At 47.2% G+C, this 15,890-nt stretch overlaps 1 protein-coding gene across 3 annotated transcripts in view; it reads right to left on the reverse strand.

The window, feature by feature from the left end:
• Positions 1–14,862, reverse strand: part of LOC135388033 (uncharacterized) — a 33,458-nt gene extending 18,596 nt beyond the window's left edge. For 2 of the 3 annotated variants that reach the window (XM_064617312.1, XM_064617314.1), the window contains exons 1-8: positions 14,693–14,862; positions 7,892–7,963; positions 7,802–7,834; positions 5,630–5,659; positions 5,376–5,402; positions 4,839–4,868; positions 3,007–3,025; positions 2,696–2,793 (exon numbers count right to left, since the gene is read on the reverse strand). In XM_064617312.1, coding sequence (XP_064473382.1) covers positions 2,696–2,793; positions 3,007–3,025; positions 4,839–4,868; positions 5,376–5,402; positions 5,630–5,659; positions 7,802–7,834; positions 7,892–7,963; positions 14,693–14,699 — 316 coding nt within the window. In that variant the 5' untranslated portion in view covers positions 14,700–14,862. The remainder of the gene's footprint in view (positions 1–2,695; positions 2,794–3,006; positions 3,026–4,838; positions 4,869–5,375; positions 5,403–5,629; positions 5,660–7,801; positions 7,835–7,891; positions 7,964–14,692) is intronic. The other variant, XM_064617313.1, reaches the window with a different exon arrangement.
• Positions 14,863–15,890: the final 1,028 nt, after the last annotated feature.

The following is a 15,890-nucleotide window of genomic DNA, read 5'->3' on the forward strand; positions in this document are numbered from 1 at the left end:
TTAGCTGGGACACCCTGTATATGAACATCCTTGCAGGAGGTTACGGGCAGTACGGGAGGAGGAGTATAAAAGGCATTAGATATCTGACACTTAAGACCTCTTTTGTACTCAACGACTAACTGTGGCTCGAAATGACTCCCGAGTGGAGCAGCCTTGAAATCAAACAACCCAAGAAAAAGGTGCTCACGGCTGGACTCGAACCTAGACTCTCCCGATTTCCGGTCGTGGGAATCAGAAGAGCCTCTCCGTCCCCCTTGTTGGCACTCTTGAGACGAATTCGCGGGGTCACTTTGTGGGAGCCGTTTTTAGAAATAGTTAACATTTGCCCCCTACCATATTAACATTATTTATCATGCGCTTGTTGAATCTTACCTGAGGCACTGCAGTTTGGACTGGACCACCACGACCTTCGGAAACTTACATGCTATATATTTATTGCAGGAGAAAGGCGTCCGTGGTGTTGCCAATCTGTCTCTCTGCTTTTTACCCAGTATGGCGTTATAACCTCTAGAGACAGCAGACTTAAATGCCAACCGCATGAGGCGTTGCTCCAGCGTTTATAGAGCGTCCTGCCGCGGCATATGGCGAGCGTCAAACCAAGGCGTCGTGGAACTGTATGCGCGCGACGCTCACCTCGAAGTCCGAGGCGAATTGATAATTCAGGGTTGGGCGACGGAAGAGACGGGGACGACGCTCGCAAGTGGCCAATCAGGGATTAACCTGGGGATAGGTTCATCCGGTCGTGCCAATGGGCGCGTTATGCAGGCTCCCGAGCGCCATATCCCGGGTTCTCAGGGGAACAGTACCCTTGGTGTCTCCTTGTGAGGCTATTCGGAAGCCCCAGCGCCCAGCGCGCGCCACCTATCGAGCTTTCTTCTGTTGTCTGCTTTTCAGTAAACATAGCAGTAGACCATAGCAGTCCTCTATAATATTACTTACCGCCGACATCCGATGATTCCGGAAACACACAGAGCATGGGCGGTTGCAAAGTGTTGCAACGGTTGCGCCGTTTCGAAAGGCAGTACACCGGAACATGCGTCACGCTCCGGAACTGGCCCCGCTTTTCCCCAGCGTTCCCTGGCTCCCCAGCACCGAAGAAGGGGTGCGCATGGTGCACCAGGGAACGAGCACCGCAAGTCACTTTGAAGGTGTTAAGTGATCCCCTGAAAGAGGGGATGTTCCCGGAGCACGAACCTAACGCGCCCAATTTTGAGGAGCCCCCATCGATGGCGGCACGCGGAATCGCTCAGGCTGCTGTTCGGCCACGGTGTTCGGCAGAAGAACAGAAGTTGCCGATGTTAAGAACGCAATTCTTGTGCGAGCGTCCAACATACAAAACAGAAGGAGAAGTGTGCAACAGCTTGATGAAGATGTCAAACGGAATGCTGAGTTCGCTACGTCTAAATACACGAAGCGGGTACCTTGTTAATAGCGGGACCGGGATTCACATGACTTCGTGAGCGTGCATTGCTGCATTATCGTGTTCGTTACAGCGCGTTATCACTCAAAAGCACCTGTGTTTGGGATTTTCACTTGTTTCGCTTCACTTGTTCATCAAGTTACGTAGAGTTGCTTTCCCTGAGATTACGGAAACGCAGTTCGCATGAGACGCCGTCCATCCGCCGGTGTAGAAACACCGCATATGCGTTTCTTGCCAGCGGCGTTTGTCGCTGAGAAAAGCGAGACGCCCTGCCGCTCGCAAAACGTCTCATGCGGTTGGCGCTTTATAGTAACATATCGTAACGCCACAAGAGGAATCCATGACCCGGTGCCGTTCTCCAGAACAAACTGCGGTAACCAGCGTTTCTCATAGTAATGTTCTGTTGCCTTTTCAAGGTCCATATTTTTTTGTAGCAATGTATTTGTAATCTATTAATATTATGGGGGGGGGGGGGTTACTATGTTGTTCCATGTTGTACTTGTTACTGTATCTCGGTTATACATTGGTATCAGATCCATATCCTATTTGTGCACTTAGTGCAAGTACTGTCTTCTCTCCACTGCCCACCGCTATACTGAGGGCCCTGGTCAAAACGTACCCATCTTGTGTTCTCGTGGCAACTTTGAGGGTCAGGACTTTGACAGCTAGCACTTTTTCCGGTCGTCCTCGAAGCGGCCGGGTGGCGAGGGCCCTAATTGTCCCGCACATCCAAGTTCACATCATAGGTTAGCTGACAACTGAACCCGAAGTCGAAAGACCGTGATGCCCCTAGCCCCTAGCCCCGTGATGCCCCTAGCGTGATCCAAGGGACCAAAACCGCTAGATTCCCGGTACTCCTGTTCCAGTGACTAGGGCCACGTGCTTTAGTCCGTGCGCCAAGCTACCAGTTTCCGAGCTCTAGATCGTATCGCCATGACCACCGAATTCGTCATAACTCTGCATAAGCACTATAATGTCGTGGCGTACCGGCATCATTCTTGGCCGGAAATCGGAAGGATATAGATTCGAATCATGGATGTACGATTTCATTGACATAGGCGATGAAGGCTTACGGCCTTGACTAATACTCGTTTCCTTCACGGGTAGTATTTCGACTCCCCGCTTAGACTCAAGTGAGAAGGCTACTCCACTGGCTCCTCCAGTCAAACTGGGATGTCTAGACGATGATCGTTACAATGGGATACAAGATTACGATAGTGATGAGCTCGCCCGAAGCAATCAGCCGTCTGGTGTTTGGACGGTGTCTGAACTCACCGGTGGACGCCAGTACCAGGTAGACCGCAAGAGCCGATATTAGTACGAGGAGACACACGCTACCGACAATGAAGCCGACGAGGCTGTCGTCCTTTTTCCTGCATTTTGAGAAACATTAAACCAGAGCTGTTCAGACGGGGAATGACGCTTGGCTTAGAGGGGCGCCAGGTCTCACAAGCCCACGGCTTTAGACAGAGTTTTTCTATTGCACTTTGCACTTGTTTCCTAGCCTTCTTTTCTTTTTTTTCTTTTTTTGCTTCTCGCGTTAACGCCATTGATGCATGTAGAAACAAACCTATACAGGTACTTACTCGGTACTAGGTGCCCCACCTATAGGAAGGAAGAGAGGGACGCTCAAGCAGACAATCGGCCACCATGGGCCCGGCCTATACGTATCAGAGATAACACATGCAGAAGACCTGCGGGAACCACCATGACTACCCAGGTCAGGCGCGACACAAATACGACTCAAAATTACGCCGTAGGCCAGTCCTTAGTTGTTCAAGACGTTCTAGCGAGTTTCGGGTAAACGACGCAGATAGAACGCAACTGTATGGGAAGCACATACGTTCGACCAGAGTACACACTTTTAAAAGAGAACTTCACCTCATAGCACTCTCCTAGCCAACACTCCTAAAAATGAACTTCACCTCATAGCACGCCCCTATCCAACCACCATCTCGAATGATATCGTTATATTACCTGATTTGTTGAAAACGGGAGGCATACGCCTTTTTTTTTTGTGACAACTATGACCAGCAGAAGCGTCACTGAAAGGGCGTACGCCTCCCGTTTCCATCAAATCAGGTCAGATAACGATATCATTCGAGATGGTGGTTGGGTAAGGGCGTGCAATGCGGTGAAGTTCATTTTTAAGAGTGTACCTAAATGGTCGCAAAGTTCGACTTGCTACCTCACTGCCACGAATGATAGGGCACGCCTTTTTGGTAGCAGTTTGGATACATAGGGTAATTGATTTTGCCAACCTTTTACATCCTTTATCAACAGCTATGTTGACCTACAGTCACCGTGACCTAGCCAACCATCATACCGAATGATATCATTTTGTGTCATGATTTGTTCAAAACAGGGGGGGAGGCGCCTCGTTCCATTTTCAACAAATCAATGCACAGAATGATACCATTCGGAATGATGGTTGGCTTAGGAGCGTGCTATGTGGTGAAGTTCTGTTTTAACAGTGCAGGTACTACTTTTTCACACCCTCTTTTCTTACAGAGTACACTCTTAAAAATGAGTTTCACCGCATAGCACCCTCCTAACCAACCATCATCTAGAATGATATCGTTATCTGCCCGGATTTGTTGAAAACGGGAGGCGTACGCCTTTTTTGTGACACTTATGCTGTTCATAATTGTCACAAAAAAGGCGTACGCCTCCCGTTTTCAACAAATCAGGGCAGATAACGATATGATTTGAGATAATGGTTGGCTAGGAGCATGCTATGCGGTGAAGTTCATTTTTAAGAGTACACTGTTAAAACAGCACTTCACCGCATAGCACGCTCCCAGCCAACCATCATTCAGAATGATATCATTCTGTGCATTGATTTGTTGAAAATGAGAGGAGGCGCCTATCTGGGACAGATTATCTTGTCCGAGATAGGCGCCTCCCCCCTGTTTTGAACAAACCATGACACAGAATGATATCATTCGGCATGACGGTTGGTTACGAGCGTGCTATGTGGTGAAGTTCTGTTTTAGCAGTGTATGCAGTGGAGGGGGACGCAGGAGGAAGGCCAAGGACACGACGTTCATTACACCTCCATGTGCGCTTGCTGTTCGTAAGTCCTTATAGCCCCGCTGCAACTACTGAGACAAATGCTCAATTTCGTCTTGCGGACATAGATTTCGAAGTTGCTCGAGGCTTTGTTGCAGGATTACGATGCTCATGCTCTCTCCGTCGCCCGACCCAATTTTCCCACAAGTATTGCCCCTTATTTCCCGCTTTAGCCACTATCTAGAACAGCTGTTCTTTTGAAAGTTAAGTGCACACTCTGTACATACGAATGTTTCGTAATTGTTATTGTATATTTCCTTTTTGCTCTTTGCAATTCCCCCGTTATGTAATGCCATTTGTAAGGGCCCTTAAGGTTTAATAAATGAAATGAAATCTCCGTACTTACTTTGATCCAGCTGGGAAAGCCCCGATTGCACTGGAAGCAGAAAGCATTCCATGTCAAAAAACGAAGTATCACACATTGCATGGCCGGGCTACTCTCTGCAACCACGTCTACTTTGCATCAAACCTTTGCACCCTTGCGGAAAATGAAACTGAGGGCAGCACGGAGCAGAGCAATTAGAAATAGCTTATTCTTCACCCTTAAAGGTCGAGCAGTTACCCCTTTAGGAGGTCATTGTTGTCGCATATTTTGTGCCTCAAAGTTACACCTGCTACCTCACTCTACCACAAATCATTGGGCTACCGCTTCCGATTGGGTGAGTGATGGGGCGTACGCCTTTTTGTAGCAATTTGGATATAAGATACTTTCTTTTACCACCCTTTTACACCCTTTATCTGACGCTACGTTGATCCAGGTGGTGTCTCTACACACCCTTTTTCTTAGAGTGTTCTCATTCCTCGGACAAGATTAAGGCTGCTCGTCCCACTATAAATATTTTTTTTTTATGTTTCGAGATGGAACACTCATTTATGTACTCACTAGGGTGCTGGTAAAGCTCCGGCTGCACTGTAAACAAAGTATTCCATATTAAAAAAGGAAGTATTGCGCTTTGCATAGTCCTGCTACGCTGCGGCCACGTCTATATTGCGTCAAGCCGTTGCAACCTTACGGAAAAAATGAAGCAGAAGGCAGCACGAAGAAGAGCAGTCGCAAGAAGCTTATTCGGACGAGATTAAGGCTGCCCTATCATACTATATGGGGATAGAGAGTCTCTACGCAATTTGGGTACTCACGTTGATCCTGGGGGAAAAAACCCGATTCCACTGAAAACAGAAAGTAATAGACATCAAAACAGTATTGCACACTGCATCGTCGGGCTTCTGCGGCCAAGTCTACATCTTTCTAAGGCGGTTAAGTCTACATCTTTGCAACGTTTCGGGGCGGCACGAAGCAAAACTGTTGCAAAAAGCTTATTCATTCTCATGCCTTTAACTCTGACAAGACTAACCCCCCGAGCTCATAGATCTGACTTCACTTGAAGCCGCATCTTGACTTGTGCAAGTCCGCGGCCAAGACCTGTCGTCGCTCAGGACGTTATGAGTCTTTCCTGAACCCTCACGCTGGCTTACTTCGTCAAGTCGCTGCCTTAACTGCTGACTAAAATTCCATATGGAGAGTCATTTAAAAAAGGCCAGAAAGTATATATGTTACACGGCTGCCCTGTCTCACTATATGGGATTCTTTATGTGCGGGAACATTACGTCTCTACGCAAACAACAAAGAAAAAGAAAAGGGTGAGTTGTAAAAAAAAAAATACAGAAACACGTACTGTGAGGCAGGAGGAAAAGGAATTTTTGGAAACTCGAAAACCTTTCAAGAGTTTCATGCCATGTAAAAAACAAAATGTCTCTGGAGGTACTATTTCCAGTGCAAGTAGATGTAGAGCAAATTGGCTGAACGATAACATGATCGACGAATCCCTATCCTAACTCACCCCTCCTAGGGTTATTGCTCGCGGCATTTCAGCTGATGCATATTCCCTCTCTACTCCTTTCCTTGCCACATATATAACGCCCTTTTGGAGAGTACAGTTACTCTCAAAAAGTGCGTCTCCTCACTCCCTCAAGGGAGTAACATTATTCCGTTACTCCCTCCCGGAAAGAAGAATTACTCTCCAATAGGGAGAAAGGTGTCATGCTACTCCCTTGAGGGAGTGAGGAGACACCCTTTTTGACAGTACACTCTAAATATTTTCACACCTTTAAAGGTGTAAAATTGGTGTATTCTCATGTATTACACCTATTTTACACCCTAGTACCTTGGCTTGAAAATTTTCGAGGGTGTAACTATGGTGAATTACACCCTTTTATGAGACATTGTCAGGAGGGTGTGATGAGGGTGCAACAGAGGGTGTATTTGGAGGTGGGACAGGCTCCATTACACAGGCTAAATGTATTCCTGTTCCTGTGCAGTGTTGGAGTGCTTGTGGTACTCAGAACTTAAGCTTGTGATACAAGTTGTGATATAAAGACCAAATGCACAGTTACTCAACATTTGGTACACTGTCATCTAACCCCTCAAGGTTAGATGACTGGAAAATATAAAATTACTACTATGTGATAAAGCCGTATTGAGTGATACGTTTGAATACCTTCATGCCTACGTAATGTAGGATATGTATGCTGCATGGCATAATGTCAACCTAATAAAAGCATAACTATTCAGTTTCTGTGATTGTGTCATATATGTATGATGCCCGCATATACCCACATCAATCACCTATAACATGTGTGTGCTATGCAACATATGTCTGCAATGTCCTATTTTTGACTTCACACAGGGTACAGCTGAGTAGTATACCTGGGAAGTATTACAAGTTCAGTGTGAGAAAAGTATATTCTTGGCGTTTTAAAGAATATTTTGCATGGCTGTGATCGAAGAGTGATGCCAAGATAGCCACAATGACACTGCGCCACAAGTATGAGCCTTTTGTAAAAACTAGAAACAGTATACTTTCGCAATGAAGCTGTAATTTCAACTTTCCTTCCTTTTTTCCTTAATAAACATTCCCCCCTGTGGTAATTTCCAGCTGCCTGTTCTATGGTTTGTAGGTTACCCCCCCCCCCCCCATTACACCCTTCCACACAATTACACCCTTGATGTCTTGAGGGTGTTCCATTACACCTTAAAAGGTGCACGCCATGCACATGTTCTTTTACACCCTTTAAGGTGTAAAATTATTTAGAGTGTATATGTGGCAAAAAGTACACCCTTTTCTTAAGAGTGTACTGGACTGTGCAATAGTAAACATCAGTGTTAACTAAATGATCACCGAATAATTTAGCGCGAAAAGACGAGACCATAGAAGGAAACATACAAAACGGGTGTCTGTGCGGACGAGCGAGTGTGTGTCTCCTCCCATCGTCTCGACTTTTCGCGCTTTATATTCTTCAGCGATCATGTACCTTCAGAGTAGTCTTGAGGAAATCCACTGATCTCTGAAAGAGAAAATAAAAGAGATAGAACAATGATCTTCGTGCCAGCTATATTCTTACGGTCGTATCCCGACTGGTCTGTCAACCCCTCTGACGCGCCATAGTAGTATTGGTTGTAGTCCTCCTCTGGTGCTGCAGTGAGGGAAGACAATGAGTGACCTTTACGTCCATCCCCGCTTAAGCTACGTTCCCACTACCGGGTCCGCGCCCTCGTAGCTGTGTGCGGCGAACAGCCTGAGGTCTACACCGAGGCTCTCCGTATTCTCGTCATTAGCGACGAGTGCGAGGGACGCGGGACCTGGACGCGCGCTACGAGGCAATCGTCTTATTATCCGTTTTGAATGGGTGGTCGCTGCAGTCCGCCGCCGTCAGTCGCGCAAGGAGAGCCTGCCTGAACTGCACCGGAGAACGGGCCTCCGCCATCCTCCAAGTCACGTTTCCGCCGTCGCGCCCGACATCGGAACGCACCTTTGCAGTTCAGCGCCAAGCTGCGCGCTGCCGAGGACGATTTTTAGCGGAGCATCTCCAACAGCTTCTACTCAAGCGGAGTACGAACAGACGTCATCTGGTAACGTTATTATTTAAACCTGTAGGAACTACTCGGTCACGTAATAGCTCTACTCTACAATGAGCAACATTCTCTTTAGCAATAAAGCTTGGTGTGGACATCCTGACCCTCCAACACTGAGGTGACTCGACGGCATTTATGGATCCCGCACGCAACTACCCTGGCGAGCTTCAATGTCGCCGCTGTCGCTGCAACAGAACGCCGGTCGTCCAAAATATCGGGTGGCGTGGTCAAAAAGGGCCCTGCTCCGACGACCCGACAAAGACCTGCCACCCACGTCCACAACGAAAACAAAGTGTATTTCATTCGGCCCCAGTGCACATTCCATCACTCCCCTGGCGGTGAATACCGGTGACGCCACTGAACTACTGAAATGTCTCGGCCGCTACATCTACCCCCCCTCCTCCTTCCATTACGGTTTATGCAATGCACCGTTGTCGCTATTATATGGCTGGGAGATTGAAACAAGGGAACTTGGATGTTGCGCAGGGCTCAATGCCGTAACACGTATACCTGTCCCGAAGAAACCCAGACCTGTTCTCCTGCTGCTGAAGTGACAGCAGATCTCTAGCCCCATGACACCCGAGCCTGTTTCCTTGCCACCGCCTGCCAGTGTGGGCGAAGCTCGCTTCTCTGTCTTTACTACCAGCGTTCGTAATTGAATCCCCATAAGGAGTTCGGCCAGGCTGAAACCACTTACACGTGCTGTGTTCCCACACTCTTAGAAATGAACTTCACCACATAGCACGCTCCTAGCCAACCATCATCCCGAATGACAACGTTCTCGCCCCTGATTTGCTGAAAACGGGAGGAGGAGCCTATTTTGTGCCATTATGCACGGCACAAAATAGGCTCCTCCTCCAGTTTTCAACAAATAGGGGGCGAGAACGTTGTCATTCGGGATGATGGTTGGCTAGGAGAGTGCTATGTGGTGAAGTTCATTTTTAAGAGTGCATAGCTGAGGGGGACAGATATGGATCCTTCGCATTGCGGAGGAAGTCTTTTACCGTACGGATCGTCGTCTCGGCCTCCCCAATCTTGATGAAAAGGGCGGACCACTGACAGACCTCACTTGCTGCGGAATACGTCGACGAGCCGTGAGCCGTTCCAACGTTTTCGAGAATAATCCACCACCCCCAATCAGGTGGAATAGGTTCAGGCCTAGAACTTGCTGTCGGTGTCCCGGGAGGCCGGTGGAGACGTGGTTGGGCTGAGTTAACTCGAGTACATGCATACTTTTCACAACTAGCAACGAGAGAAGTAATTTCGGCTATCAAACCTGGCCACCACACCGATTCACGGGCAAGAGCCTTAGTACGATTAGTGCACTGCAAGCATAAAAAGTGCTGGCGAACGAGAGGAGGGGTTTACAAAACGATGTCTTTTAGGTGTAGACCACTGCTTTCCATTACAGACAGAGACAGGCATATCTTTCACGGACAGGTACTTCGCCACGTGAAGCGGTACACTTTGCTTTGGCCAGCCTTGCTTCTTCGGCCTGCTTCGACCAGCCTTGCTGACAAGTGTGCAGCCGTCTTCAACACCACTGTTTTCTCCTTACGTCCCGGAGATTCACAGGCAATAGTTCCCAGGTAATGAGCGTCATTACATCAGTATCAAGTCATCACTTCAGTAGCAAAACGTTCAGTAGCGTCCAGTTAATTATCCCCGAGAGGGGTGAGAGGCAATGTATCAGCCGTACCCAACAACTTTCCGGGAGCATAGCATCTGGAACTGATAGCGCATTGTCTTTAATCTGAGCCGTTGCACCCTAAGAGGTAGAACATCTAGTTCCTCTAGCCAAACAGCGGCACCAGAGGAAGATGGTCAGTTTCGCATCGTGAAGAAAGTACATCATGAAACCCGCTGGATTGCCCGTGTTTTAGCAAAGGCATCTCTCTCCGTCTGTCTGTATCTTTGTTTCGTTGTAGCCATCCACATTGATGAAACGGCTACCTGCCAGCGTTCGCCTGACTGTTGTGTCTGGAGGAGAACCGCACAGAGGCCAAAAGGAGATGGCATCAGAATAAACGCTCGTGGCATATAGGGCGTGTGGTACTTGGCCAAGCAATGGTCCGACGTTAGGAGTGTGGACGCTGCCTCCTGTTCATACTGCCAAGTCCAACTAGTTTTCACATTTTGAAGGGCTCGAGTCGATGCAGGAATATCCGAGACACGAGGTAGAGACAGCGCAAGATGATCTACTGTCCCTCATCTGACGATCACCAGTCCCGCACACCAGGGAGTTGGTTTATCGATACGACGAACGACACTCGCTCTCCAAATTATCAACGACCTCTTGGAAATAAGATAGGAATCCGACGACGTGCACTGAGTGAGAGTCGGCACGGCATCTTGCTTGAGGCGAACAGTATAGTCATCGCGTATAGTGGTACCCGGACAACGAAACAACGCAGTGTGAAGTGTTGCCTTAGGACTACTGTTCAAACTACCGAGGAACTTGACAGCTTCCAGGGCTTGGATAGCATGAAGACCCGGGATAGGCACTGACGGGGACTCGATGACATGCAACCGTTAAGAGCTTGGTTTCCTTTGCCTCTGCAGATGTACCAACTACGAGCCCTATACACGCAAAGGTTAGCCTCCAGTTCCAGAAACCTCAGCTCCTGAATCCAGTTCAACCTGGGCTGTGTAGTTGTCGTCAACTGTCGCTTAGCATGTGTCAGCGGAGCATGGAGTTGGATAATTCTCGAAATTCTTGGAACCGCAAACTTCAGCCAAATGTCCCTTCTCCCGCAGGAACCAGACAGATTTCCGATGGGCAGTCTGAGCACTCTTTCTGCGCGCGGCCGCTGAAGTAGCAAGTCGAGAAGGATCGTGGTCGCGCTGAGACCTCATCCCATTGCATGGGCTGCTTTGGCGTGATGACGCCATTGGGAAGGATGCTTCTAAACTGTTTGGTGGCTAAACCAAATTGGGGGCGCTGTCGAACACTATGACGGCATTTGTTTACAAACAGGTACAGGTCTATTACAGAACGCGTTGTGCACTATTTGTTGAACTTGCTCCGTCCTCAACACTATAAGGGCCACCACTTGTGTTTTCTGCATTTTGAATTGTGTTTGTGTTTGTTTTTGTTTGTTTTTTTCAGAGCCACTATAGCCAAGAGTATGTCCCTCCGCAACGTTTTGTACATCTTTTCCGGTTGCCATGACTAAGAAATGAGTGATTTCTTTAGAAATCTGTTGTTTACGCCATTTCCTTTGAAGCTGATTCGAGGGGTGTTTATCGGTATTTATATGGGTTTATCAAAAAACCGGATTCTTTCACCGGCTATATTCCGCACCGAAAATAAATGCAGAATGCGGGCATCCACTTCTACACGAAGGTCTTGCTGGCTGGACCGTGTTTTCTTGACGGGCCTGTGATACGGTAACACGGGCGAGGGATTGGATGGGTGTGGCTAGAAGAGTTTGAAGAGTACAAAGTCGAAATAGAAGGCTAGGGAGTCACTGTTTGGGAATAGACCTCTACCCGAGAAACGTCATCATGACGTTGGTAGACAGCCTGAAACCGAAACAAATCGGAAGGGAACGGGCACTTGTTCGCTGCCTCATATTGAAAGACAAGTAGGACCGAAGATCCCGTCCCTTTCAGGGACCATCGTGACCGTGTCTTTCGGGCGTGACCTTGTTCGCCCCTACACTCTTAAAAATGAACTTCACAGCATAGCACGCTCCTATCCAACCACCATCTCGAATGATATCGTTATCTGCCCTGATTTGTTGAAAACGGGAGGCGTACGCCTTTTTGTGACACTTATGCTGTTCATAATTGTCACAAAAAAGGCGTACGCCTCCAGTTTTCAACAAACCAGGGAAGATAACGATATCATTCGAGATGGTGGTTGGATAGAGCGTGCTATGCGGTGAAGTTCAGTTTTAAGAGTGTAGCTACGAGCATATACTCTTAAAAATGAACTTCACCGCATAGCACGCTCCTAGCCAACCATAATCTCGAATGATATCGTTATCTGCCCTGATTTGTTGAAAACGGTAGGCGTACGCCTTTTCTGTGACAATTATGAACCGCATAAGTGTCACAAAAAAGGCGCACGCCTCCCGTTTTCAACAAATCAGGGCACATGGCGATATCATTCGAGATAGCGGTTGGCTAGGAGCGTGCTATGCGGTGAAGTTCATTTTTAAGAGTGTAGTTGAACTCTACCAAATTGGTAGCGCTATCGAACACTATGACGTCACTTGTTTACAAACAAGGAGAGGTCTATTCGGAACATTTCTTGGCGATAACCGATCTCACAACCAGGTCATCCCTCTACAAACACTGGAGCACAAGGGAACATGGGCACCGTCCGAACAAAATACTGAATTTTAGTGCATCGTGCGCTATCGCCTGAGCGTACAGAAAGAATAGCGTGGTGGTCCTGCGCACTATGCAAAGCTTTCTATATGGTTTGCGCGTGCGCAGAGCCACCAACACTATCCCTTATGTACGCAAAGTTGTATCTTTAATGCGAAGCTCGACCTACGGTGCACAGTTCCAACGGGGGATTTCCCTTTCATTTTCAAAGCATGGCAGCTGGCACAGTACTGCATATCCGGACTTTTGGGTATATGGGTATATGAAAATTGCGACAAAAAGGCGTACGCCCCCCTCTCTCTTCCAATCAGAAGCGATAACCCTATCATTCGCGGCACTGTTTGGAGCACAGCGTCCTATGCGGTGAAGTTCTCGGAGTGTAGGTGATGTTGGCCGATGCAGGCTACAAACAAGCTATGCAAACATCCTGGCGTCGGCACCTTTTTTTTTTCTTGTTTGAATCGTTTCATGTAGCTGATTTCGCTCTTCAATCTACTTTTGAAATAGTGAAAACGCTTATTTTTTATTTTTCGACGTATTTAGGTTGTGTGAAACTCCTGCTTTCACTCTGCGTAGTTTTGGAGACAACATACGACCATTAATGTAGTTAAGACTCCTTTAAGGTTGATTTGAAATCCCGGTCAAACAAAACGGTGTAAACGTGCGGTCGTCGTCCATTGGGCCCCTGGAGTCCTGGACTATGAATGATGGGGACGACAAGACATCGAATGAGACTAGAAAATAGATCAAAAGAGTATATAGCGCTGATGTCCATGCGGGTTACAACTGTTGCAACTGAACTGTTCAAGGGCTACAGTAAGTTTTTGAAACATGCTCGTGCTAATCTCAAATTTGTGACCAATCGGAGCACATGTTCCCAGTGCATTTCGTCTGCGTTGCGTCCAGGAGAGCTGTATGAATCTTTGAAATCCACGAAAAAACAGACCTAATTGATTATCTGTGTCGTTCGTCTACACAGTAGTACTGAAAACCCTGGAAGTCGGTGGGAAGGCGTGTTAGCTTAGCCCAATTGGTAGAGCCCTGGACCGGTAATCCAGAAGATGTGGGTTCGACCCATACAGCTGGCTAACCTTTTCAATGACTTCCATCTTTCAACTCGCGTAGGTTCGTCAGTTTTTCTAGACCGCTCTTCGACTTACAGCAGACGACGTTATGCGTACCTTCGTGTTGGCGTCTGATTGGAAGCTACAAATGACTTAGCAATGGACAGAGGCATCTGGATGGCGTATGAAGCTATGGCGTATGGATATCCGAATGTATCAACGCTACGCCCATTATGAAGTGGAAGTTTTGAACAAGCACTTCCCAAGAGAATTACGGAGCGTAGAATAACAATATTACAACGAAAAAATGGCTAGGAAGCAAGCGAGCTGGTGAAGATGACGCATAATGTAAAACCTCGAGACTAGGGAACACGATGGGACAGACACCACACGAAGTCTGTGTTTGAGACTTCGTGTTGTGTGTCTGCCCTTCGTGTTCCCTAGTCTTGGGGTTTTACATTATGCAACAATATTACGCCTATTCCAGTATAGCAGATAAGAGTTCTCACCTCTTTCAAACTGCGAAAGCTGGAGTATGAATGAGACCAACAATGTTTCTTGCTCCAGTAACGTGCTGCTTTTAAATTCGAACGAGCACTCATTGCGCTGCAAATTGTCCGCAAACCGCTCCGAATGTTAACGAATGCACATTGTCGTCAGAATGAGCAGTAACGCTATCGGTGTCCCACTCAGAGGAAAGAAACCGTAAACGGGTTCAGCTAAAATTAATTCGTAACTGCCCCAAATGAATTATCTAATAGAACCGCTGCTCGTTCGTTTCGTCTCCCTTCAACCTTTCCTGAATTGTACAGGGTGTCGTAACCACTGCACCAAACGTATAGCGTATACAGCGAATACGCGTGTTGTACTGCTGAATACGATGCTTACCATACATTACGATGATGTATGATGTTGAAAGCCTTGTAGGATTTCTGACGAAACAAGAAGACAGAACAGGTTAGCTGAGCTGAGGAAGTGTTCAAATCGGCCTGGAGGTTCAAAGTGACTTGGAACAGCAAGGTCTCGAGATGTCGTCTTCTTCACGCTGCACGAACACATGCACGAACCGCGTGACGCTGCAGCGACCAATCACTTCTTCTCACAACTATACAACGTAAAACTATTATTAAGAAACCTATAGTAGATGGTCGTACTCCCTCTTGCCAAGAAGTCCGACGCCTGTACTATAGGTCAGTTTACGCGTAACACCATAGGGCTGTTGGTGCCCGAAACCCCTTAATGTCCGGTTGCCTTCTGGCCTAGGTGCAAGGTAGATAGATATCCCGCAGCACTTTGGTGGATCAAGTTGGAAAACACCGGTCTTAAATCCTCTTCCAGCGAAAAAGTAAATGAAAATGTGATGGTCCATCGGGGGTTAGGTTTTTCTTCCTTTGGCAGCCTCTATAGTTTGCCTTATAGTTTGCCTTATATCCTAGTTTTACGCGACCAGTTGAATATTCCAACCGAATATAAGTAACTGAGTACGTGTATTTAGATTATAATCTTGTATCTTGAGTGAAATAACAGATGCATTTTCGCAGACGTACTTTTTTCTTAACTCTGTCATACTTCACTCTTTTTCTCCGTATAAAAAAAGAAAAAAAAAACGAAAACACGACCGACAACGGTCCTCAACAGGGCCATTTCCTTTGTGGCTGAAGACGAAGAAGAAGGTAGTGCAATTCGCTTAGGCGACCTGACCTGAGTGCTTTGCAATACTTGGCAACCAACTATATACAATGTGGAGCAGGTGCTAGTGCCACAATGATTTTCGAGAACAACCCCAGAAGCAATTTGGAAGGAGTTGTCTCAACGGCCGTACAGCCGTATAGCTTTCAGTAGTATATAGCTCCTGTTCCTCCAGAGATTCTTTTTTTTTATCTTAAATTTGTCTATCGCGTAGGCACCGAGAAAATGCCATGCGGATACAGTATCTTGCAAACTGTGGACTACTTTTTCAAAGTGGAGTACAAAGTGAGGAACACCGTTTCAAGCGCACCCGTCGAAGTTTATGCCACACCTTCTCGTGTCACGTTTCCACGCTCCATCTTTTTGCACGGGCCTTACCTGGCAGAATAAACCTTCA

Source organism: Ornithodoros turicata, chromosome 3 (assembly GCF_037126465.1).
Source record: "Ornithodoros turicata isolate Travis chromosome 3, ASM3712646v1, whole genome shotgun sequence".
Classification (NCBI taxonomy): Eukaryota; Metazoa; Arthropoda; class Arachnida; order Ixodida; family Argasidae; genus Ornithodoros; species Ornithodoros turicata.